The sequence below is a fragment of the Amphibalanus amphitrite genome, unplaced genomic scaffold (genome assembly GCF_019059575.1).
Source record: "Amphibalanus amphitrite isolate SeventyFive unplaced genomic scaffold, NRLGWU_Aamphi_draft 000090F_arrow, whole genome shotgun sequence".
Classification (NCBI taxonomy): Eukaryota; Metazoa; Arthropoda; class Thecostraca; order Balanomorpha; family Balanidae; genus Amphibalanus; species Amphibalanus amphitrite.
In genome coordinates this window covers 1100487-1126459 of record NW_024881586.1, presented here as the reverse complement: position 1 = coordinate 1126459, position 25973 = coordinate 1100487, and the positions used below count along the sequence as shown (strand labels likewise).

The following is a 25973-nucleotide window of genomic DNA, read 5'->3' as shown; positions in this document are numbered from 1 at the left end:
ATGTCGTTCTCTACTGACGGAGGCCAGGTATGACCTGGAGACTGCTCGAGAGGAGCGCGATATGATGACCTCGTGTTGACCTGTGTTGACCTCATCTGACCTATGTCGTTCTTTTGTTGACAGGAGGCGGGGTACGAACTGGAGGCAGCTCGTGAGGAGCGAGGGATCGGCAAATGTCCATACTCGCCAACCCACAACAGCACCAGCACGTATGCGGGTAGGTGAAAACAAACTCATTTTTTTAACCATTCAAAAGTAAATAGCGTGGAACAGAGTGCAAGGCAACCATTTTATTTAGCATTAGCCTGTGACACGATAACGTTTGGCAAATAATCAAAATGGCACGAAAATTTCACGTTCTGATTATTCGAGCTAGTTCGTAATGTTTTTTTTTATTGAATATAAACAAAATTAACGGCAAAATTTGTACGGCTCAGCAAGTTTCTCATCAATTAAAATTGTTGTCCGTAGCAAGTATGTTCTGACATGCTTGAATCGAATTAACGTCCCTTGCTAGAGTTTTCTCGAGCTTATGTCCGTCTTTATATCGCCGATTCCTCACATACTCTGTTACCATTACCTCTTCTTCCCTGAGCTGCGATCTTGGTAGCGCAGTTCTATGCCTTTGTCATATTTTCTGTCATAATCCAATTTTGAAGGGGGTAGAACTAAGCCAAGCGTGCTTTCAAGCTAACAAATTAATCTCCCTCCTTGTGATGTCTTTCTGTTTGGCTGGCTGGGTAGCGTAAAGGCACACTCCAGTGTCTTCTGCTTTCCCCTCTGCGTTGCGTGACTGCCTCGCTGTGTGCGGGTCTTTCCATCGCGGGGAAGGGAGGGATCGGACCCAATCTTCACGCCAGCTATGGTGGTTGGGCGCAGCGCCCATGTTTTATAGCCTAGCTCGCCGTCGCGCCAGCCAACACCCAGTGTTTGTATTACACTAGCGAAATTTACTGGATCGTAACGCTAATTTGGAAGCGGACTCGGACGTTTAAAAAGTCGATGAGTCACGACATTCCCGCGGCGGGGGAAGGGGAGCCGCCGGGGAGGGGTGCGGAGGGAGGAATCAGAAGCGGGGACAGCCGGCTGTCGCCGGCGGGACCCTCTCTCCCCGCTTTATTAACATTCCCCAGGCAGAGATTTTGCCACCCTTATCACGTTCACAAAAGCGCCGCACTTGGAGTATTCATCGCCACGCCTCGCGAGTTTTCGAAGCGAGAGCGCCACGTGTGGCACCGGGGCGCCGGTGGGCGGCTGCGTCGCGTCGCTTCAGTTCGTCGGCACGCCGGCGCCGACGCCTGCGCCGAGACGCCTTCATTAGCCCGCCGTCTATCAGCGTTTCCAGCTGGCGGAGGCCGACGGCACTGATCGCGTGCTCCAGTGAAGCGCGCCCTCTGAAATATTACTGCTTATCGCCTCTTCAATAGTCTCCCTCGACAACGAGGCTCGCCGCGTCCAATACGACGACGACGAGGGCGGCGGCGCGGGCGGCGCGGACGGCGGTAGAAAATCCACAACAGAAGCGTCCGGGCGGTGGCCGTTTTGGAGACTTATTGCCACTGGGCGGGCCGGCTGGTCGTATATTTGGACTGTTGTCGGCGCAGTGTGCCACCCCCCCCCCCCCCTCCTCACTCGGCCCACTGCGGGGGGGGGTGCGGAAGGCCGGAAGTGTGGCCCGCGTGGTGCATCGTGTGGACGGGAGGCTCTTCCGGACCGCCCGCTGGGTCGCTAGTGGTCCCAGTGATGTAGCACCCCCAGGCTAAGCACAGAGCGTGCGGATGTCGTCGTACACAACGTAGGGACTCCCTGAGATGCTCTGGGCTCCCAGACACTGGCCGGACCCATACAATACATTCAAGTACAATACAATACATGTGTTCAGGTCGGAAGCATTCAAATGACACCTAGGCCGTCCAAATTCTGGCCTTACACGGGCATTCCAGTGTTCTGAAACATTTCTTGCATGCAAGCCTAGCCAGTCGGATTTATGCAACACCCTGAAGTGAGGCTGGGAAGCTGAAATTTGGCAGCGCATTGAAGCGAGCCCGTAGACTCCATTTCGACAGCGGAACTGAGTGTTGCATCATTCGCAGTGCTGACAGGGCCCAACATTCAGCTGCTTCATTTGGAGAGTGTTTCAAGGAATGGACGCTCTTCATTGCTATTCCAACTAACTTTCGTCGCACTGAATTCCAGCTAACTATCCTACCCTTCAAGACGTAAATGTTGTCGTAGGTGCTAACACGCAACAAACTGCCTACTTACTGCAGGCTTTACCAACAACTTCCTTAACGTCTTTGTCATAAAATCATCCCCTCTGCGTACAGCATCGCCCCCAACGCGGCACTACCTGGGGCGAGAATCCACCAGCCTCATCACGATGGCGTTTTTAATTTCGACGACGCCACGGCTGCTTTGCATAAGTCCTTCCAAGCTGGCCATACATATTAATGCTAGGGGCGCTGCAGAGAGTAGAACTCCTAGGGGCGGCGGTAGCGGCGGTGGCGGCAGCGGAGGTGCTCACACGGGTCAGACCCGCGTCGGACGGCGCGTCTTTGTTTGGTCAGACATTGATCGTTCGGCTTGCCACTAACGCCGCCGAGGGCAATCGCCCGGGGCATCATCGTGGGGCAACGCCGCTTTGGGACACGGTGGGAGGGAAGAGGCATCCGGACATCGACGGCACATAGGTCTAGGAAACTATCGGCACAAGATCGTGTGAGCTCTGCATTGGAGACAACTGAAAAGCTGATGAAGATTGTCGTGCAATGGGAGTTCATGTGACACGTTGTCATTTTTGACAACGTGTCACATGCAGAGACGTTGACTTGCAAAGTTTCGTTTGTAGTCTTTTTGCTGTCTGTTGCGCATGCCTTTTTAGGCCTGGTTACTTTTAACTGATTGTATCACATGTGTCTCCAAACGTCTCCGTTACTTTTGAGGCAATGGTTGAACAGTTTTCTCTAATCATCATATTTTCAATTTGGCTCTTGGTCCGTCATGATCATTGCCCTTACCGTTATCAATATGGATGGCCGTATGCTATACATAGCGCTATAATTATGCCTTACATACGGGAAGTGCTGCAACATAACGTATTTCCACATTATCTATCATCTGCTGTCGTCGCCTCTATGACCGCTGAGCTCCCTCCATTGACCACCGTTGACCGATGGGTCCGGCCGGCCCGCCGAACTGCGGGCGCTGCGCCGGGTTCGGAGCGCCGGCGGCGGAGGCCCCCCTCCCCCCGCCGGGCGCCCTTCTCCCTAGGCATTGATCCCTCGGGCGCCGGGTCCGCCGAGACACCGCAGGGGGCCACGTGTGGGAATAGCTGCTCCGGGCTGAACGCCGCGCTGCGCTGGGACGCTGCGACGCTGTCAGAATTCGAGAGAGAGCGGCTGAAATATGGAAACTGACTGCTAAGGCATGCATGGGCAATGGTCATGCTTTATCATCAGTATCTCGTGACGACGAGCGCTGCCGACCGAATTCTGGGCTCGGCGCAGCCTTTTTAATGAGAGCGCCGTCGGCTGTAGAAAGCTGGCATCGGATGAATCCCATTTATTCGAAGTTATCATGGTCGAATATTTTACATTGCTTCAGCTGTGCGATATGTTAGCTTTTAGCTTTTCTACATTTGCTATTACTTGAAGGCTGTTAGTTCGACTTGTCAGCGCCGTGGCGTCCTATTTCGGGGGCTTAGTGAAATATTTAACGATACCTTAGCAACCAACATGATGCGCACCGATTCAGAGAAATGAAATAACCGATTTCCGCCCGAGTTTCATCACTCACCGGCTGGCACAAATGAATCCATACCGACCTAACAGATGTGAGCCGTAGGCCTCGTGCCATCCGGCCGTCTTCCTTTCTCGCAGCATTGTCCGAGACATTGGATTTCCCGAGATTGGCGAGCGCCCGGTGCTCCCTCTGACCGCTGGACAATAGCATTGATCTGCCTTGGACGACACTCATTGTGGCAGCCGGCGGACAGGCGAGCTCCCAGAAATGGCCCCGAGCGGCGAACCGAAACGGTGATCTCTATGTATGCGCGGAGCGCTTGGTGCATCCCGGCGCAGTATTCTACTCGCGGCAGGCGCTTGGTGTATGGCGGCGCAGTATCAGCCGCGCGACAGGCGCTTGGCGCATCCCGGCGCAGTATCCTTTGCGCGACAGGCCTTTGGTGTGTGCCGGCGCAGTATCCTCTACGCGACAGGCGCTTGGTGTGCGGCGGCGCAGTATCAGCCGCGCGGCAGGCGTTTGGTGTATGGCGGCACAGTATCCTGTACGCGGTAGGCGTTTGGTGTATGCCGGTGCAGTATCATCGGCGCGGCAGGCGTCTGACGAATGCCAATGCAGTCTTCTCTGCGCGGCAGAGACGTTGCGTTTAGGCAAAGCTAATGATATGTAAATGAAACGCGCTTACCAACGCAGAAATAAACATTAATGTTTCTTATTTTACATGCCTTTTCACGTTCGTAAGATCCCTTTTACTGAAATGAAGCACCCAGAAAGGCGGTAATAAATTCATGCAACTGTCGGGTAGCTACTGCCCAAATTCCATTTAAACTTAGATGTTATCTAAACGATAACTAGTGCCGCCATGCCTTTAGCATACCATTTACTTTAACCGACAAGAAATGAAATAAGCGTTGATGAAATTGGGGAGCGCCAGTGCGATGCAATTAAGACTTTTGCTGTCACCGCATGTTTCCATTGTCCAACACCCCTACCACCCGGTACTCCATCCCACCGTCTTCTGCTGCGCGGCTATCCACCACATAGCACCAATACGTCCGGTTTGCCAGCGTTCCCACTGCATCTGAGTTCTGTAGCGGTCGGTGGGGTCACGTGACGACATGCCCGCTGGGTTCAACCAGTCCGGCTCGTGTCGATGTGACGGTCTCAGACGCTAATTGGATGATGGGTGTGGCAGACCGATCAGGGTCGGGAGGTGCGGCTGAGAGGACGGTTGAGCTGTCTACGGGTTTCGATGGTGCCGCTGTTCTGAGGATCGTTTGGTGGTGATGTCCTGTATCATTCAGCTCTTGGTCTTTTTTATATTCTGGGATATTTGGCTTGCTGATAGCTGTAAACTTAATGGCTAGGAATGTACAGTTTTTGAATAGTTTATGCTTTCGTAGCCTGCAGTCATTTTACACCATTTGATAGAATATTTAACCCGGAGTTAATTGGCCCCACCTGGGCCCGATTTCACCAAGTGAATATATTCTTGGTGTACTTTGGAAAAGTACACCGACAAAGTACGACGATAATACTATTCGGTTTCGCCACAGGAATATATTCAATACGCCCGCTTTACGTACTTTGAGAGCCACCGGCGCGCATGCATATATCTTTTCTTGTCGGGGACATGCAGTCACTATATTTTTCCGTATTTAAAGTCGACGAGCTTAAATGCTCAGATATACAATATTATGGAAAAAAATTTCTAGCTACACTAATAAGAATTAAATTTGCTGATCATACAAGAGGAAGTACCTAAACAAATATTGCTAATAATGCTCTTGATTTTTGCTGGGAGCATGACATTCCAAAGCAAAAAATGTAAACAATCGGCAGCAAGCCGCGCAGCACAGTTGACGTTACTTGTGAGTGGGTTTTATTGGATTTTGCATTGATATTAATTTTTTCTTCCAAGTTACTTCTCATTAGATATTGCTTCAATATTTGTTCACATCTTCTACGCAATTCTGGAGTGGTTCAAAGCAAATATAAATAAAGTCGAACAAGAAATGGAATTACTTGAGGCACCTATCTTATATCTAACTACCGATCACTGACGATAGCAAGGAGCACGGCCGACTAGCCGACAAGTTATCTGAAATATTACTTGAATCAACTTTTTAAATAATCGAAGGGTCTACCGACGACTTCAAATATGGAGAATATTTCGGAATCATTCGGCAGACTGAACCTGAACGGAAGCGGGAAGCCGGTGATAAATTGAATCATTTGGCCACAACACAAAAACAAATATGGACATTGGACAGCATATGGGTACTGCAAAGAAATAGCAAAAGTGGGCGATGAAAACGAATGTAAACGAATCCGTTGTGACTTGTGATGCAACATGCTGGGCATGTCAATCAAGGCGTTGCTGGACTGGACTTCAGTCCTTCCTCTCGCCCTGGCCAGTTATTTACTTCCTCTTCGGTAAAACGCTGTATAAAGAGCACGGTGTAATAATCACGGTGAGAAAGATTTGAAACGCTTTTGGCCTTTTGTGTTATCAAAATACAATGTGAACTGTCGTTTTTTAAGTGGAAAACTCAATGTAATCGGGAAATGGAATGCGAATGAAAAAAGGAATTCCCTATTGTGTTTCTGCATGATGGGGTGATTTTAATCGCAGTGATGCCACGATGAGATAAGCCTTATAAAAATAGCTGTTCTGGGGTTTAATTTCAATATAAGCCCTGACACACGATACCCTATATATCCAGCAAGAAATAACCATTATGACATCAAAAACTTTTTGCGTAGCCTGTGGCATGTTTTTATCATACGTTGCATCGACGAAGTCATTAAATTTGTAACATTATCATTAAAAAAAATTGATGTATGCCAAGCTGTTTCTCAAAGTATGCCACAAAAAGTAGCATACTTTCAATGCCAGCAAACTCGGCAAACAGCTGTTGAAAAAGCAGATCGGCGTACCAGAGGTACCTCAAATGTAATAGTATGCCAAAAAACGACGGACTTATGCAGTCATACTTTGTCTTTGTCTTGAATAAGTATCCCTGTACGGAGTTTGGTGAAACTGAATATGTCATAATATGCCAAAAGTGAATATGTACGCCGCCGTAATGGAATATATTCACTTGGTGAAATCGGGCCCTGAAAGTGAAATGAAATAAAAATAGCACTGCTGATGCAATTAAATGTTAGATTATTTAACACGACATAATTACATAGCAGTCATATTTAACCGCTATTCTTACATTCCCTCTCCCTGACTCTCTCTCTCTCTCTCTCTCTCTCTCTCTCTCTCTATCTCTCTCTCTCTCTCACTCCGCTAAAAGACCCTCTCTCTGCTCTCCTCTCATTTCACTGACACTGCCTGCTTCCAAATCTGACCCGCGCTGATCTTTTTCAGATGGTCACCTCTACTCGGGAACTGCGGCGGACTTCTCCGGCCAGGACCCGCTCATCCTACGGGACCGGCTGAGGACAGACAAATGGGACACCCTTTCACTGGACGGTGAGATGGGACAGGGGATAGGATGGGGTAGGATGGGATGAGATGGAACAGGATGGAGTAGGATGGGATAGGGTAGGACTGGATAGGATGGAATGACAATCAAAACGGGGTTAGGAGTTAGGACGGATGGGGACGGGGCGGCATGGAATGGACAGGACAGGACAGGGTGAACTTGCCACGAGACGGAAAGGGTTGGGTTGGGATGGGGTGAAGCGGAACTGGGACAAGATATCAATGAGATAGGATGGAGCAGGACTTATAGTTCTTACTTCTTGGTAAAATATAAATGAAATATTGAGTTATTCCTTAATGACACATTTATTAAGCCTTCAAAGTATCATTAAAGTTTCTTTTACTTTCATTCTCCTCATTTAAAATCAGCTATAATTTACAGCAAGTTTTTCATACCCGCAAATTATATTTCGTTTTCCACTGTGGTAAAATTCTGCTTTACATTCACCATAACCATCTCCTCTGCTTTGCAATTTGCTGGCTGTCATTTGGCGCGTTATTCAGCCTCAGTTGATGGCGTCTGCGGCCTTCATCCGACGTGTCATCTGCTGTCATCCGACGTGTCATCTGCTGTCATTTGACGGCTCATCTGCTGGTGGTGACAGCTCACACATAACGACGTCGTTATACCGCGGCTCTTCGCTCTGGGAGCCGTACGCGCGCGATGCTGGAAGCGGGGAGGAAGGGAGGGGAGGGATTGCGGATTGATGAAGTTCCAACGACTGTGGATGGGATGCAGGGCTCAGTCAGAGTCGTGGTTTTGTGAATATTAGGCCCAAGAAATCGATACTTGGTTGCTATTACTGGTTCAATATCCTGCTGTCTATGTATTTAAACTCTAGCTTGATGTGATGTTAATTTTTCTCTCAGTTCAATGCTTCTCGTCAGTCGTCCGCAAGTTTAGTTTTTAGTTTTTTTACAATCATCCGCAAGCTCTCAGCACATGTTTATTTCACGCCCTCCGTGTCTGGCCGATTTGCAGCCCCGTCTAATATTGCTCCAAGCTCAATTTTATTTTGTCGCTTTTGTCGTGTAACATATGGTGCTGAGTCTGACACTTCGTCCCCCACGAAGCCATATTGAAGCAGTCTGCTTTTGGGCATCACACATGCCTCGCCTTTTCCTTATTTGACAGAAATGTCGGAAAATCAGATGGACGTTCGATCGGCTAGTGGATTTCATGGACATTCCAGTCACCAGAGGATGAGCATGTTGCGACTGAAGTAGAATAATAATGTTTAAACCTAATGCCAAGTATTGAGCGGCACAGTTAGCTCAAGACCTTTTGAACGGTAAATGGCTTTCATTTGTTGAAGCATGAATCAATTGTGTACTTAATATGGTAGTTCCCCAGAAGACTACCTGCAATATATTAATAAAGAAACGCAATTAGGCTTATATTCACTCTCTGTTAGCTGGTGCTGCGTTTCAAATGCATTTGGATAACTCATTTTAAAAGAGAGGACTGGCCTGCCGTCAACGTCACTGAAAGGCACGCCCTCGCGTCTCGCGCAGAAAGGCAGCCAGGATCCCGACCGGAATTTCAAAGCGAAACTCAGTTATGTACGGAATAGGACCAGCAAGATTGGCAACAAACCAGGTCGACACAGCATATTTCTTTTTGTAGCTGGCGGCGGGGCCGTTCGGCCGGCTCCTGTCTGCCAGCTGAGGTCATTTCGGCGCGGCGCGCCGGCCCCAGAATCGAACGGTCGAGGGGAAGTGGGAGGGATCCCGGTTTGGCAGGCGCTGGCATTTCTGCTCTTCCTCTTTCCGCTTTTCCTCTTTCTGCTTTTCCTTTTCCCCTCTTCCTCTTTTTCGCTCTCTTTATCACTTTTCTATTTGATCTCTCTCTCTCTCTCTCTCTCTCTCTCTCTCTCTCTCTCTCTCTCTCTCTCTCTCTCTCTCTCTCTCTCTCTCTCTCTCTCTCTCTCTCTCTCTCTCTCTCTCTCGCTCTCTCTCTCTCTTCGATATCCAACTCGTACATAACGCCATAAATAATTTGAAATTTTCGGCTGCAGAAAGCATCAGCCGTCTTTTACGTGAGCGGCAGTCGACCTCATCTAAATTTACCCTCCTTCTCTTCCCCCCCAAAAGAAACTAGGGGTGTTATTCGCATAAGCGACTATATCCGTATTCTGCACGTAGCTCTACCGGAGGTCCACTCCACGGAGCTTTTCCCGGGCAGCCTCGCTTTCCATTGTGACTCGCCGTCGTTTTAGCGCCTCATGTCGAATCTGTTCTGTCGCCGGCCGCTGGCTGGCGTTTTATTGCGAAAATTCCGACCGTTAGGCGTGCTGCCAATGGTCAGATGCGCCGATCATGGCGACAATTTTGGCGCGAGCCGGCAGTTAGCGCGGGACACTGGCGATGGGCGGCACCAGCTGTTACTTGCTAGACGGCTGCCGCCACTCGCAGCAGCTTCTCCGCGGTCCTATTTCGGTGTAGGTACAGTTTTTGGCGATGTCTCGCAAAACTATTTGTTGGTAGAGCATCATTTTATTAGTCGTTCCACTAACATTTGTCTGATGATCCGTTTTTTTCGCATAAAGATATTTGATAGAAATGTCAAATAGGCGGATGTGGAGGTGCCTCAATGGCTGTTTGATGTTCGAAACAAGAGCATATGTTCGCTTTCCATAGAATTATTTTGTTTGTTAGATGGACATTCGATTGTCTTTCTCTCGTTTATAATTGCTGTTTGTCTCTCAATGTGCCATTGTACCGTTGTCCGTTTCTTGTTGCCGCATCCATCTTGAGTGTCTCTTTGTATATCTTATAACAGCCATTTCAGCTGTTGTTCTCCTCAAGCAGGTTTTATCTGCCCTGAAACATTCCGTCATCTCTAAACTGCATTGGCGTCTCACGAATTGTCCTATCAAACAGTGTGTCTTTCCTGACAGATGGGCGCTATTTCTGCCAATTTCAGTCCCATTTCCACTCCATTTGGGCGCTAAATTCGTGTCATCACTTCCGTAGCCAGCAGAAAAACCAGTTGTGCGGAATAAGTTGAGGAATAACTTAACCCGCGACCGCCTGGGGGGGGGGGGGGTCGGATCCGACCCCCCTCCGTTTTTCTTGAATAACTCATGAACCACTTTCGCTATCTACTTGAAACTTGGCATACCTTCTCCCCCATCAATTTGATGTCTCCTGTGCAATTTTTAAGAAAAAATTTCCAAAAAAATTGAGATATATCGATTTTAGTGATGTAACTACATGGCGTTTTTAGTCAAAAAGTGGTAAATGTTTAAAAAATCGCCAAAAATCAGGGTTTAAAGCAAAATGCAAATTAAGGACATCAAAAGACGCAGCTCAACGAGTTCTTTAAAATGGCTATCTCGGATTTTCCTTAAAATGCGTTTTGCACCCCTAAAAATTCAAAAAACTTTATTTTTTGGAAAACAGCTAATAAAATCCAAAATTTTGGGAATTTCCAAAAAACCGGAGTATATGTTGTAGAGCTCTATTAGAACATTTGATGCCCCAAATTTCAACTTTCTATCTTGATTTTTGACCCCCAAATTGTAAAAAATAACTCCAACATGTATAGGGCATGGTGACGTCATAAGCATTTTCGTGAATTAGAGGTACTTCTGAACATCGCATGTGAAAACAAATGGCACCACTAGATTCCTGGGACAAAGCTCGTCTAGAAAAGTGCATTTTGATGTCAAAAATAAAAAGTTGAAAAATTGACCTTTTTTCTCAGCCCTCGTATAGTATAAACGATTTTTTATGCTTTCAATGCACACTTTTCACCAGCACAGTGAATTGGGGTCACATATAACCATTACCATCGGATTCGGCGTGAAAAATAAGCCATAAAACATGTGTCGCACGCCCATGTAGCAGAAATTGAAAACCGTGACCTTTCGTGACCTGACCTGACCTTGACCCGTACTTAGTATGACCCCTATACACACATGGTACCTTCACTAGGCCTTTGAGGTCATTTTTGGTGAGTTTCGAGCAGCAGCTATCGATTCCGATGTCCGTAAGCCTAATCATGCAAAACCCCTGAATTTGACCTTTGACCTGACCTTGACCCGAAAGTTGACCTCAATCTTAAAATCTTAAGAGTGCTTTGGGAAGGTCTCGTAGAGACCTTTCGAACGCCGCCTCGCGGGGCTCGATACGACCATTGGTTCTCGAGATAACAGGGGGGTCGGATCCGACCCCCCCCCCCCCAGGCTGTCGTGGGTACGGAAATAGCCCAGGCGGTGCCGGGTTAAGCTGGGGCCTAAACGGTTAGGGCGAAGCCAGACAGCTGATGGCTAACTATTATGTTTCAACTCCACCATAGGTATAAAAGCACGCTGGTGGAAAAGGGGAGCGTTGTGTCTGCAATCAAATGTTGCTCTATGGTTGCTGTTTTGCTCCAGCATCGTATATTGCTCAGCGATCCAACTGAGCATTTCCATCCTTCGACCAAAGTATTTAGCCATTTACCGACTTAAACATCGACGAAGCATCCAAATGAACAGCAATAGCTTCCTCGCTGAACCAACTAAATACTCTGAACTCCACTCATCCATCTTCAATTGCACTTTCAAACACTGTAACGTACTTCAGGTACCGTCCGGTTAAAATACCATCTGCACGCCCACTTGTCTGCCAATGACAGCAACCATTCTTCCAGCGCTACACCATACGAATACACCGAGGCACAGCACCCTTAGTCGATTTCAACCTTTTAAAACACAATTCTCACGCGAACTGGTTTCGCTTCTGTTTCAGATCCTGACTTTGTGAGCTCGTTTGCGCTCGGCGAACACGTCTACTTCTTTTTCCGCGAGACTGCCGTGGAGTACATCAACTGTGGAAAGGTGAGACCGTCAAACCGTACAATTATGGGAGGTGAGGTCATATCGTACAATGGTGTCAAACCGTACAATTATGGGAGGTGAGGTCATATCGTACGATGGGGCCAAACCGTACAATTGTGGATGGGGTTGTGCCATAATGTGGATGTGTGGTGGGCCATATTGTACCCAGTGTTCAAGTGTGTGAAGAACTGGCCACCGCGCAACTAAAGAAGTAAATCGAACCATGCAATTATGGAAGGGAATCTGCCATTCCTGCAACTTTGTCAAACTTGAGCCGTACGATTTGTCTGTTAGATGCGATGTGCATAAACTAGCTCGAATTGTGGCAAGATAAAGTGCTAAACTGACACGTTTTCCGCTCAGCACACACTGTCTCAATCGCTCACTAACGACTACGGGGGAGAAACGATGCAAATGAATCACCCTGCCGGCTCCGCCCTGACGGAGCACTTGTTAGCGTCCGTATTAACATCCTTCCCTCAAACGAAAGTTGAAACACCACGTATTCCCAGTAATAGGCTCGTCTGCTGGAATATTCGTTCCAATATTTCCAGCACCGTCTACCCCTACCAACGAGGTGCCAGTGGCCATTTGCAATGCGTGTCGCGTTCATAGCAGCGCTGGGTGTTTTATTTCACGCGATAAAATACCCAGTGACGTCATTTGTCGTACTGACATTAAGCTGACTGGGACGGCGCGTGCTCGGCATTGACGTGCTCATATGACGACGCGCCAGCTGCCTCTGACACGGGGAGGGTCTGAAGAGGGAGGGGGGAGGGGGTCCTCCGATATGTTCCCTGGGGTCCGTCATCTGCGCTTTATGTTTGTTTTGCGTGGCGCTGGCAGTGAGTTCTTGATTGCCTCTTGTTGGTCTGCTTCGGAGTCGAATGACGTGTACAAAACGTCAACTATGCCTGGGGCTTGTTTGGTCACATGAGGAAGAAATGCTAGGAAAATGCCCATTTTACTCGTAGTTGTCAGTTGTCAGTTTGTTTTATCTCTAGCGATAGTTTATTTTGTTGTGTCTACCTGTGTCATATCCCTGTGACGTTTGCTATTTTTTTTTTCACCGAAAGCACTCTTCTGAAGATGGTCCATTCATTACAATATGATTATTTTTATTAACATTTTAGAGCTGATAAGTACGTGGAAGTAGTTTCAGTCACTGATCAAAGTATTCTCGGATTCTGATGTATCCAGAATCCCTGCATGAAGTCATGCCCGATTTTTGGGTGGAATTGAGTTGAGTTGGAGCTGGTCGATGCTCATGGTCGGACCCAAAATTAAACGAGCCGTTAGTAATGGGTCCACATTTCAGGCACGGTTTGCACTGTGTGACATTGTCACCACGTTTTCCGACATTTATTACATTCACGATATACGAACGATCGCGTGTTCTTGTTCACCCGGGAAGCCTGTCCGAGATATTGTTGGTATAATGATATGGGTCGTTTTCTACGACCACCCACAGTCCAAATATATTTAGTCCCAGTAGAATAAGTCCTTGAAGATTGGGTCCCGATATTGGATCTTTGTAGCATGTTTCTGAGGAATCCCTGAATGTTGGGTCTCTGAATACATAGTTACTCCATTTATCCTAAGGCTCCGAAGACTGAAGTACTGCAAGATAGTCTGCCGGTCAAATCATCTACTGTCCGCAAATCATCAGCAGGCAGTCTGCCGGATATACTCAGTCACTGAACCCCTGCAGGATATGCCCCGCAGTCGGGGCTCTGGCGGCTGTGGCCTGCGCTCCTCCCCGCGTGCGCCTGTGCGCCCTTCCGTGGCGCCGCAGGCAGTGCGTGGCGGGCCTGTGTCCAATTACTGGATCTTGCTGACTGGCGCCCATTCGCTAATGAAATTAGCCCGGCCCGAAATCGGGTATTAGCGGCGGGCCTGTGTAGCGGTACACATTACACGGTCCCTGTGCTAACTGTGCGACTGAACCGGCGGCTGTTGGGGGAGGGGGGTGGTTGGAGTCCCTCTCCGGTAGGTATCTTCCACTCCGTTGCATCGCATCCCATCGTATTGTAATTTGGGTGACACTAACTGCTTGAGCACTAACCGCTCAGCCAACTGAGAGGTAAAGGTGTGGTGCTGCCGCGCATTTTGTGATGTGAGTCTTTGTGCTGTGTCGTTGAGCTGTTTAGTGCCCATACTGACGCATCACCTTCGGTTTCAGAGAGTATACTCACGTGTAGCCCGCGTGTGTAAGAACGACATGGGTGGCCCACGCCGGTTCAAGCTCACGTGGACATCGTTCGTGAAGACGAGGCTCAACTGCTCTGTCAGTGGCGACTTTCCCTTCTACTTTGACGAAATCCGTGAGTATACGAGAATGGAAGATCATTTAGTAAGATTAGGATAATTGGAGGTTCAAAGAGGCGCGTGTTTGAGGTTTTCTGGGGTAAGCTGAAGATCTAAGAACTTTTAAAGTCGGTCGGACTGCACGACCCCAATCGGAGCAGTGTTTGAATGACGCCGGAGTTCTGTTTGACTCTGTCCAATGCTTCTCTTTCCCCGACCGGTTTATGACTCCTACCGGAGTCTGTCTGTACTCATGACTCGGTCGGTGACTCGGCCGGTCTTATCGACCACCGACCGCTGGGCATATTTGCTCTGTTCGCGGCCCATGTTTACTGAGAGCCCACTGTCCGGCCAGCGTGGCATTCGGAGCAATGGGCTGTGCTGGATTGGGGACCACTGAGATCGACCCGGGGCAGGGTATACGCAGAAGTCCTCAAACCTGCAGTCACTGAACCACGCTGAATTGGAGGCCACTGTGATCGACCCAGGACGGGGTATACACAGAGGGCCGCAAATATCAAAGCTGCGCTGAATTGGGGACCACTGGGATCGACTTTTGGGGAGTTATACGCAGAGGTCATCAAACCTGCAGTCACTGGACTGCGCTGAATTGGAGACCACTGGGATTGACCCAGGGCGGGTTACACGCAGAGGTCATCAAACCAGTAAGAGGACTGGATTGGCCTGAACTGGGGACCACTGAAATTGCTCCGGAGATGGGTCGCAGGTGAAGGGCACCAAACCCGGAGAAACGCATATGTTACATATGGTTGCACGTTAACAAGCCAAGCGTCTTATGCCTAACTCGAATTGTCTCTGGCATTCATAATCGTCTTTCTCTGGCAGTCAAGCCTTCAAGGCACCATTCTCTGTAGTTTTATATTATCTGGTAGACTAAACACCACATTTGTATGCACTATCTGTGAGTTTGTCTTTCTCCAGCGACATGTGAGCGTGCATTAGCAGCACCACTGTCGGTCGTGGTGTCTGTTTTCTCAGTAAGCTTTAAAATGGCTTCAGAGACGCGTTTTGTATTCCAATGGGTGGCAGGGATCTTACGCTACGGTGGGATAAGCTTCTGACTCGAGTTAGGGTATATCGGCACCAAGTGTGTTATAACAACATCGCCTTCTGAAATGGTTAGGTATAAGGTTTATGTATGATCAAACTTAAAGCACGTCTTATTTCTCGACGTTGTCCGGGTAAGTTCGCTACGGAAACTCCCATGTCGCACGCATTTGCAGGCTTGTCTGTTGAACTGTGGTGTCATGGCTCTCCAGTCGACGACCTACGACATTGACATTACCTCTGCGTCTTCCATTTCAGAGGCCACGTCGGACGTCGTGGAGGGCAGCTACGGCGGCGTCAAGGACAACCGCCTCATCTACGGCGTGTTTAGCACTCCGCCGAACGCCATCGGCGGCTCTGCCGTCTGCGCGTTCCGGCTACAGAGAGTGCTGGATGCGTTCTCTGGGCAGTTCAAAGAGCGAGCCGACCTCAACTCCAACTGGCTGCCAGTGCCGCAGAACAAGGTAGGCGAGGCATCTGTGGTGAGCTGTTGGTGGCGTTGGGCCAATACATGATACTGTCTATAGGTGTAGACTTGGGCTTGGGTGTGACATATTTCTTAATCCGTTGACTTTTGTCCCAACTAGCATAGGGAGGTCTTTCAGTCTCCATGCACTTTCCATGCACTCCCATGCTGCACTTTCCTAGCGGAATCCTATCCGCTGGCGTCCCCGCAATGGATGCGTGAAGTCAGTTAGATTAGCACGTGCCGCCGTCTCCACACCAGTTGTGTCTTTCCACTTGACTCACCGCGTCTGCATACCCTTCCCCTCTTCTCTTTTGCATCCCGTCCCCTCAGAACGAACCCCTGTGCTGAGCCGCTGCTCCTGGTTCCACCCCTTGCCGCCATATATCGCCGAATCGTTAGGGCCGGTATCCCGCAGCCGCAGCTGATCAAGATCGACTCAGAGGGGGACGACGCGCCGCTTTCGCCTATCGCGGAGCGGCGCGCCGATTTTGGCGCTGCGCGTCAAATGGCAGCAATTTGTCGCCGGGATCGGAGCCCCTGATCCGGGGATCGGCGGTGTTTTTGGCGATCGCACGCCGTCTGGCGCTCTCTCCTCTCTCCTCTCTCCCTCTGTCCGTCGGTCTCCCTTTCTCTCTCCGTCCCTTCGTTTCCGTCCGCGGGGAGTCGGATCGATGAGGATTGCCGCCCGGGACAGTCAGATGTCCCAAGTCAGCGCGCCGACCGACAGATGTGAGAAAAAAGACGGCTGAAAAAGGAGACGCTGAAAAGATGGCATAATTCTGAGCTGCGTCCAATTTCCTGCAGTCTAGTTTCTCTTGCGTTTATATGGAGAGATATTTGTTGCTTACATGTAAGGCATGTCAGGTTATTTTGAGTGCTTGCAATCTAGTACCTACTTTATGGCTCAAAGACTAGTCCCTAATACTGTACCAGTCAGAGTAATTTGGCTTACAAGTTACAGTCCTTGAGAGGATAGCCGATAGAGCAAGGCGAAACGCATTTGTAATGAAGTCGAACTGAATAGTGTACAGGCTCCCACTACCCGTCGTAATACTGCACCAATTTTACGCTTAGATAATGGATATCGTGAATAGGAATGAGTAATTGCGAGTTGAGGTTCCTAATTTCGAGCGCAAAGTTTGTGCCACATTGCTTACATTTCATTTGTTTTACTCTCTCACTTCCGTCACGAATTTTCAAAAGCGAAATTATGCTATCACTGTCATTTGTCATCATACGTTTATGTTAGATGGAATGCCGTGTCCCGTTGTTAGTTATAGTTCTTTTGGCAATTTAAAGCATTGTGATCCTTTTATTTGGAAAATGTGCTTTAACGAGGTAATCACATTGTATTCTCAATGGTACTTTTATGATAGAGTTGGATTGTTATGTCGTGTTTTCTGTCAAATTCCCGTCGTTTTCTCTGCTCTGGGCGTCGCCGCCTTTCCGCTATGTTCCGTTGGGTCAATGAGCTGGAACTCGCAATGGCTAGGAAATGAAGAATGGCGTGATTAAACCCCCGACCGTGCTCGCTGGAACGGCCTGAATGGCGCGTCGTCTACGGGTCACCAGACCTCTGCAGTGGGAGTGCCCGCGGAGTCAGCCTTCCGAGCGACCGCCCTCCGCGAAACGGCTCCGGCGCTTTTAGAGCAGCTCGCGCCAGAGCCCGCCTAGTGGCTTTAGAGAGCCCGGAGTGCGAGACTTTTAAGAGGGCTCGTGTCCGTAGGGCTTTTTAGGCCAAAGTTTGCTGTCGTTTTTACATAGGCCAATGAACTTCAGGCTAGTTCGATTCGTTTGGTTAGTCTTGCGTGGCGGAGCCCGCAAGGCTTTTTGTTCTCGATAGTTAACGGGGGTTGTTGAGCTGTTAGCGAAGCGCTTTATTATGTGATGCCATCGTGACCCGAAACTAGATGCAACGTAAAGATCTTACTTTAAGCATGCAGCTCGTTGGATATGTGCGTTGGATGATGGGAATAGGGAAGCGTATGTGTATTTGATGGGGCTTTATGTCATGAATTGGAATAGTTTTTCTTATCTGTGAAATAATTAGTGCCGCATTTTTTTCTCTCTCTCTCTCTGCACACCAGAAATGCGCAATTTTCGCTTCAGGTCAGCTGTGTTGGAGCTACTTATTCGTCGGCGTTTAAGCACATTATTTAACCGCCTTTAAAGATGTACTACCCATTCGTCATGTCCCATTTCCAGCCTTCATTGCCACTGCCTTCGCACCCCACCCCGGCCGAGCCCTCAGCCGTTCGACCCGTCTGACTAGTTGGCGTTCCGTCCGCTAGGTGCCACCGCTGCGCCCGGGTCAGTGCTCCAACAGCAGCAAGACGCTGCCGGATGCCACGCTGAACTTCATCAAAGGACACCCGCTGATGGACGAGGCTGTGGCGGCGCTGTTCGGGGGACCGATCCTCACCAGGACCAGCCTCAGGTACGAACGACAAACAGGGTTGAATTTTTAGACAATGACATTTACGTGGGTTTGACAGTTTTCGGCACCCAACATATCCAATGTTTTCGTATTATAGTATGTTGATTTCCCCTGTAATGATTCACCATTGGAACTGTTTTCCATATATTTCTTGACACTTATTGACATGCATTTAACGGTGAATAAAAAGAGCCCTAGCGTTATGAAGCGAAGAAATGTCACGGCAATCGAGCATGGTGTGCCGGGCTTTACACAGATGTATAATCATATGCGGACGTTTTCGTGCAATGCCCCCATGAAGACGGCTTGCCCAGTTCTCTGCAATGGAGACAAACGGCCTATACAGCCAGCGTGGGCATTGATTTAGGGAGCGAAACCCCATTTTCGCTCGGCGAATGAGCTCGCTAACTCAGCGCCATAATCTGGCCTGTTAATCACGCCCGAAATGGCCAGTTGCTGGCCGCTTCATGTACGCTGCAGGCGCCAGTGACGTAAGAAAATCGTTTTCCAAGCCGGAGCTCCGTCAGGGATGTGCTTTTCAAAGCTTGGCGCAGGGAAGCTGGGCTTGGGGGGTAGCAGTAGCGAGGGGTATGGTTGGAAGGAGCGACGTCCGAAACCAAAACGGGTACAGGATGGAGTTTAAAGACGATGGGCATTGCCTAACCAATAGACGTGATGCATGCCATGGCCCGGTTTCTCGTGTTTCTTTGGGGGTTCTCTATGATAGATGTCAACATTTCCTGTATGCTAGTGGCGATAAATTTTGGCCAAGATAAAATGGAACGGTGTCGAAACTAGAAATGATACCGTCGTCATGGCATCAGTTTATTCAGTTATCCAGTCTTTCTTTTGTCTCTCTCTCTCTCTCTCTCTCTCTCTCTCTCTCTCTCTCTCTCTCTCTCTCTCTCTCTCTCTCTCTCTCTCTCTCTCTCTCTCTCTCTCTCTCTCTCTCTCTCTCTCTCTCTCTCTCTCTCTCTCTCTCTCTCTCTCTCTCTCTCTCTCTCTCTCTCTCTCTCTCTCTCTCTCTCTCTCTCTCTCTCTCTCTCTCTCTCTCTCTCTCTCTCTCTCTCTCTCTCTCTCTCTCTCTCTCTCTTCCCCGTTCAATCTTCATTCTTCTATCCGTTTTCTTCCCTTCAGCCTCCCTTTACTCTTTTTTCTTCGCCCTCCTCTTTTCCATCTTCCCATTTCCATCCCTCCCACCCCTCCCCTTCCCTCCACCCTCTCCGTCTAGCCTTTTTTCGTGGTATTCTCGTCCAATAGCCGCTATCTGGCGCTTGTTTCGGCCCGCCTCTGGCATTGTGGTGAACGTGAGCGGGTTTTTGCGTCGCCTCAGCCCCCGGCCTGGCCCCGTGCTGATTGCCTATTGACCGCGTCCGCTGAGACCTCCCCCCTCCCTCCCAGGGAGGTGGAGTCAGACCTCCAGGGAGACGGGTGGCGATTGCTACACGGTGGCAAGTTTGAATGGCTCATGACGGTCATTTGTTTATAGGCGCCTGAGCTTATCTTGACTATCTGCTGCCCGAGACTCCATTTATGAGTTCTATTTTTAATCCACGAGTTGTCGTATAATTTATTATTTTATATACTTCCTTTCCGGTATAAAGCTATGGACACAAAATGACCATTGCTTTCGGCGCCCCAATAAACAAATCCCCAATAAACAAGCTAACAAACATTCATAATTTGTGTAGAGTTTCGTCACATTTAGGAGTCTACATTGTTTGTACAGTAGTATATGTGCGTTTCCTCATTCATCAGTCCCCACTCGGGTGCCTGCCTGTGAGTGTCTGTGAAAATGCAGCCGGAACCGCCGTCTGGCTGCGTCCACGGCCCCACTTCCGGTCACTTCCGGTCACTTCCGGTCACTTCCGGTCGGGGACCGGAAGTGGAGCAGGGTCAGTGATCGGAGGAGGGGGACGAAAGGAGGTCGATTCGTGCCATCACCTTTGTCCTGATACTTCTTAGTCCTGTTCATTGTGCCATTTTGGGAAGTGTTTTGTATGAGTTAGCAATCGTCTCCGTTGATGTATCGACGAAATTTAAAAATCTGTAGTTCTTCATCACCAGTTCAGTTTCCTTTCTGATAATGGAGCAATTCATCATGAGCTTATGTTGATAGTCATCATCATGTGCACCGTATCTTGCCTGGGTCTGGTATGTACCGTCAGAAAAAAACCGCATAGGTTGTACCGTCCTGCGTCCAAGAAGCCGTATATGACTGTTCGGTTCTCAATACCATCCGCTGTAATCTCTGACTGAGTTCACTGCTGTCCCCTGACACAGCTGACTGTCCGCTCTGTTTCATTTCAGCTACCGTTTCTCTGCCATCACGGTCGACCCGCGGGTACGTCTGGTGGGTGATGGAACCGACAAGAGTCCCAAGTTTGTGGACGTGCTGTTTGTCGGAACAGGTGAGCCAGAACTGCAATTATAAGTTTAAAATAGCAATATCAGTGTTTTTCAGGTGGGTTATGCTCACAAGTATTTCTGTGTGCAATGTGCATTTATCCTGAACACGTTAAAGAATTGAATCGATATACGCCTGGTCATTTTGTGCATATGTTTGTAACTATGTCTTAGCAAGATATGTTTGCATCCAGAGAAATGTGCTCTGCATACACTCTTGCAGCATACATCTACACACCACCTATGGTTTGACAATTGTCAACAGTCGATAAAAATCTAAGACGGATTTTTCTCCCTTTTTCTGCAGACAACGGACGTATCATCAAGGTGTTCAATGCACACCACAAGACGCTGGCCCCGGTGGTTATTGAAGAGATCCAGGCATTCTCAACGCATGATGCAGTCAAAGGGTAAGCGGTTATGTAGTCTGATTTATGGCCTTTCATACATCCTTTGGAAGTTGATCAATGCCTGAGGCATTGGCCTAAGGCGTTTGTGCCCTTCGCCACCAATCAAAACATGGCGATGAGGTACAATATTTGGTCGCTATATATTTTCTTTTTATTTTACTTGCTATTATAAATGTGATGGTAATTTCTCCAAACTGTGTTCTGGCAAAATTAGCCGCGCGTGTGTCATTTCCTGCCTCTAAAACGTCAATTCCCTACCGGGTAAAAAATAACTGCGGAAAGTTTGGACAGAAATTGTGCGCTCACGCACTGTCCTTGGTCAGTTGTTGATTAAGTTGAACCAAGTCCATTGCGTGCCGCGCTTCAATTAGCTCTTCAAAACAATCTGAAACTTTGCTTGGCCGCGAACCTGCGTTCTACCGTTGCGAAGAACAGGTTATTTTAACTCAGGCTGAATGAAGACGGCTGAATAAAGCAGCGTTCGAATAGCATTATTTGCCTAGTGTAAAAAACGTCGTAAAGGAGATTATTTGTCCTACACCTCCGTGGCAAGATAACTTATCCTTGAAATATTTACGCTGGAAGAACCATTGTTCACTGCCCCCTATCCCAGTCGTCACATCGATGTGTTTCCCTTGACTCGGTATGTTGTATCGGTATGTTGAAAGCCCCCCCCCCCCCCCCCCCACATCGGTATGTTGACCTCAGACTGACACCCCCTCTCTCCCTTAGCCTGCACATCAGCCGGACGACAGAGACGCATCTGGTGGCCTCCTCCGACTGACCTGACCTCCCCCTCCCCCCCCCCCCCCTGCCACAGCCTGCACATCAGCCGGACCACGGAGACGCGTCTAGTGGCCTCGTCCGACTCTCAGATCATCAGTCTGCCCGTCCAGCGCTGCTACTCCACTAAAATCACCGTCTGCGGGTAAGGCTTGGTGAAGAAATACTCCCCGAGTTCGCTAAGTAACACTTCGTTTTACATCTCCAATGGTTTTTTCTTTTAACTATCTTGTGAAAGCGTCAAAACGTGTGATAATTGCCTGCAACACCCATTGCTTGCATAAGAAAAAATACAAAGGTAAAACAAGCTTTGGCAGTTGTGCGGCACTTTTACGTTTAACTTTATGGATGCCATGAACTAAGAAAGATGCCAAGAAGTAAGGAAGATAACGAATCGTCGAAAAATATGTTTGAATGGTATCCAGCGCATTTCGAAGTATCTGTTTCAGCCACACGAACGTTTCAATCAAAATAATACGATATCTTCTCGTTACATTTTTTCGTAGCTCTTGAGTTGTAATATCCCGAGTGCTAACTTCAATCTTCTCTTCTCATGTTTGATACTGTTATTAGAGCACTTCATGGGCCGGATAAATCCGTTATCCACGGATAAATCCGCGGACCGGATAGGATTGGATTCTAAATTTGTTAAAAAAGAACGGATATGGGCGGGCCGGATTTGGGAACTGAAGGTTGAACCAGGATCAAAACGGATCAAAATTTTAACATTCAACATTGAAGTTAAAAATTAGCCTAATGTGTTAAGCGGCAGCAGAGGTTTGATTAAAGTAATAGGCATCATTTTATGACACTCACTTGTCACAAGACTTGTATGGCTGTCTGGTCACTTAGATTGAATTTGTTAGTCCAGTTTTGGGTGAAACCAGTTATTGGTGAAACGGATTATTACGGATATTTTTTGGAAGTTTGGCTGCAATACGGGCCATGGGTGGGCCGGATTCTGATATTCAAAGAAAGGCGGATAATGGGCGGATCTGGATATGACTTGCCGGATATGGGCCGGGCCGGATCCTAAAAAGCCTATCCGTGAAGTGCTCTAACTGTTATCCCGTAAATTGCAGTTTCTTTTGTCCATTTGTAGTTTACGACTTTCATTGAATAGAAATAATGGGGTACATAATTTATTTCCGAATGAAAACTCTCGAAAGCCCTGACATGTATTGCCTCGTCACCGGGCGGTAGCTATGTAGTTATACCTGACGCTGGCTCGTTTTGTTACCCATCATGGTTTATTGCGAAGATTCCTAACAAAGCACCAATTATTTAATTAATTGTTTCATTTAGTGCCTCGACTATTGTTTCTAACGCTGCCTCAAAAGTCGTATGCCAAACTCCTTCATGTGACACATAGATCACGTGATTTTGACTTACGGTACGTTCCCTCCAGTGAGTCTGACTTTCATGCGTCTGAGTCCTCCAGGCTTGATTTTTCTTCGTCTGGCTCCTCAAAATCTGTCTCCTTTACGTCAAACTACTGTTAATACTTCTGACTGATGTCTCCACTGCTCCCGACGAATAGTTATGTCTCGCGGCTGACTGACTTCGTACTACGACTTTCTCGTTCTTCTGATATCCATGTATACCGTGCCTGTCATGCTAACGTACCGCTCGCACTCCTCTCTGACCCCTTCCCTATCCTCCACAGGGAGTGTGTGGCCCTGCAGGACCCCTGCTGCACCTGACACCTGACCAACTACCTACCCCTATCCCCCACAGGGAGTGTGTGGCCCTACAGGACCCCTACTGCGCCTGGCACCTGAGGAGGAAGCGATGTGTGCCCGTCGACTTTGAGCGACTCTCCGCTTCCGAGCTGGTGCAAAATGTCCGAGAAGGAGTGTCCCGTCACTGTCCCGAAGGTAAGAAGCGGATGGTGATAATGAGTTTCCATGCAACAAAATGCAGTATGCAGCATCGCGCTGAAACGAAACATTTTGAGTGGTGGCGTTTTCCGCACTGAAATCAAAGCGCGTTTTCAGCCGCCTGCCATCATTCCCTAGAACTGCTGCACTTTGAGCTCGTCATTTCCGCAAAAGCTGAGTTCCACACGCAGACGAAGGCCGAGGCAGTTTCTTTTCTATCGGTACCATCAGCCATATATATTTGCTGTGTTTGTTACACACCGAACCTGCTGTCAAACGTTGTCGCTCTCTTTTCATATCTTTGAATTCCATAAAATAAAAATACCACGGTTGAAAATGCGGTACCTCCGCGCTAAGCCCCTCTCATTCGAAAGATGGTGCAGGCCACCACTTGGCAATTTCAGCGCCGGAAATGATCCTCATTAGCATACAAACCTGTTTTATTTTGGGAAGGGCCATTACGATTGACAACAACAGGAGCTTAAACGATAGTTCTTCTTGATATCGTAAATGAGATGCCATAAAAACTCCTGAATAAACGACCGGGTAGAAAATTCGTAGGCTGCAACCGCTATTGGCGCATTTGCATTTTGATTGCTCGTTGAGTGTAGCGAGTTGAGAGATGGCTGTCGGGAACGAAGGAAGCTTTTCCGACAAGGTGAATGTTTCTGCTTGGAGTCTTTGCTTGGATATTGTGGACGGTGAAATGGCTCCTATCTGGCTCTGTCGTGTGTTTAAGAAAACCACACAGACCTAGTTAACCTGAGCTCACTCATCCGTAGTCTGACCGATCTGGTGCTACTGACGAAATAGACGTCTTCCAGCCGTGTCCACCATAGTCTAACTATTCTTTCGTTTTTCTCAGGTGTGACCAAAGCTGGCCAGTACGGCCGGAACATGGACAGCCTGGACAGCAGCGGGCCGGCGTTTGGAGCCGATCAGCCCCTCTCCTTCCAGTCTGAGCGGGGACCCAGGAGACACGAGAGACCCATGTCAGGAGACAAGGGAGACGCAGGAAACGGTAGGTGGAGCGGAGCACCGAGGAGACATGCAGAGCCATGTCGGGAGACAAGGGACTGGGATACAAAAATTGTTTAGCAGCGATTGCTTATCCAGACGTTCGTTGCCGTCTCGTATGTTTTGTTTTGTTTTGTTTTGTTTTGTTTTGTTTTGTTTTGTTTTGTTTTGTTTTGTTTTGTTTTGTTTTGTTTTGTTTTGTTTTGTTTTGTTTTGTTGGGTTAGGCCCTTTCGGTCCAATGAGACCATTTCAGAGCCGGGAGGATGATAGGATGTAGGGGAAGACATTGGTCTGGGCAGGCACCCTAGTGAGTCGCCGGGGCTGAGCCCGTCCAGAGGACAGGCCACCCAGCCCCAAGGCACTCACTGCACCCGGCTACGGGGTGCGCTCCCTCGAAGCGGTGCCGCTCCAAGGGAGCAGCCCGCATGAGATAAAGTTGCCTGTCCAGGCCGGAGGGGGGTTGCGGCGTGGAGGAGAAGGATTTCCGTATCCTGAGGATAGAAGCATGGAACGGTGGTCTCGTATGACAATGAATAAAGCTCTGACGGTGTTATGGCTTGTTAGTGTCGTCAGTATCATGAAGCACCACGATTGTTTTTCGTATTTTGAATAATGTTATTTGAATAATGTTCAAATTAAAAGATGGTCCTCTGCCATCAAAAAAAATGACGGAGACATACCAGCTTCTGCTTCAAAGAAATTATATTGCCAACCTGGCCCGTAGCTATAAAGCGGGAAACAGCCAGCACCACAAGCGGACGCCTGTCATAGCCAAAACCCCCTCCCCTCATCTAAGTTCCCTCTTCTGCCCCCAGATGGCAGGCCGAGCGTTTCGGGCCCGGTGGCCGCTGACGACCTTTTCACTGCCGAAACGCTGGCAGTGGCGGTGGCCATCACAGCAATCGTCGCCCTTTTACTCGGGTTCGCAGCCGGCCACTGTTGTGCGCGCCGATGTCGAAAGGATGACGCGAATATGCCGTATGCCGACACCGATTATACGTACTTCGATCAGAGGCAGAACGTCAACACCAGGTGAGAGTGAGAGAAAGAGAGAGAGAGAGAGAGAGAGAGAGAGAGAGAGAGAGAGAGAGAGAGAGAGAGAGAGAGAGAGAGAGAGAGAGAGAGAGAGAGA

General features: G+C 48.6%; 1 protein-coding gene across 1 annotated transcript in view; it reads left to right on the top strand.

Annotated features, from left to right (window-relative positions):
• Positions 1 to 25973, top strand: part of LOC122380031 (semaphorin-1A-like) — a 30130-nt gene continuing 4157 nt past the window's right edge. The window contains exons 1-13 of the mRNA XM_043362765.1: positions 1 to 27; positions 124 to 217; positions 7121 to 7225; positions 11975 to 12063; positions 14246 to 14387; positions 15697 to 15902; positions 18199 to 18344; positions 20655 to 20755; positions 21058 to 21160; positions 21981 to 22088; positions 23681 to 23820; positions 24689 to 24844; positions 25657 to 25873. Of these exons, the coding sequence (XP_043218700.1) occupies positions 1 to 27; positions 124 to 217; positions 7121 to 7225; positions 11975 to 12063; positions 14246 to 14387; positions 15697 to 15902; positions 18199 to 18344; positions 20655 to 20755; positions 21058 to 21160; positions 21981 to 22088; positions 23681 to 23820; positions 24689 to 24844; positions 25657 to 25873 (1634 nt within the window). The remainder of the gene's footprint in view (positions 28 to 123; positions 218 to 7120; positions 7226 to 11974; positions 12064 to 14245; positions 14388 to 15696; positions 15903 to 18198; positions 18345 to 20654; positions 20756 to 21057; positions 21161 to 21980; positions 22089 to 23680; positions 23821 to 24688; positions 24845 to 25656; positions 25874 to 25973) is intronic.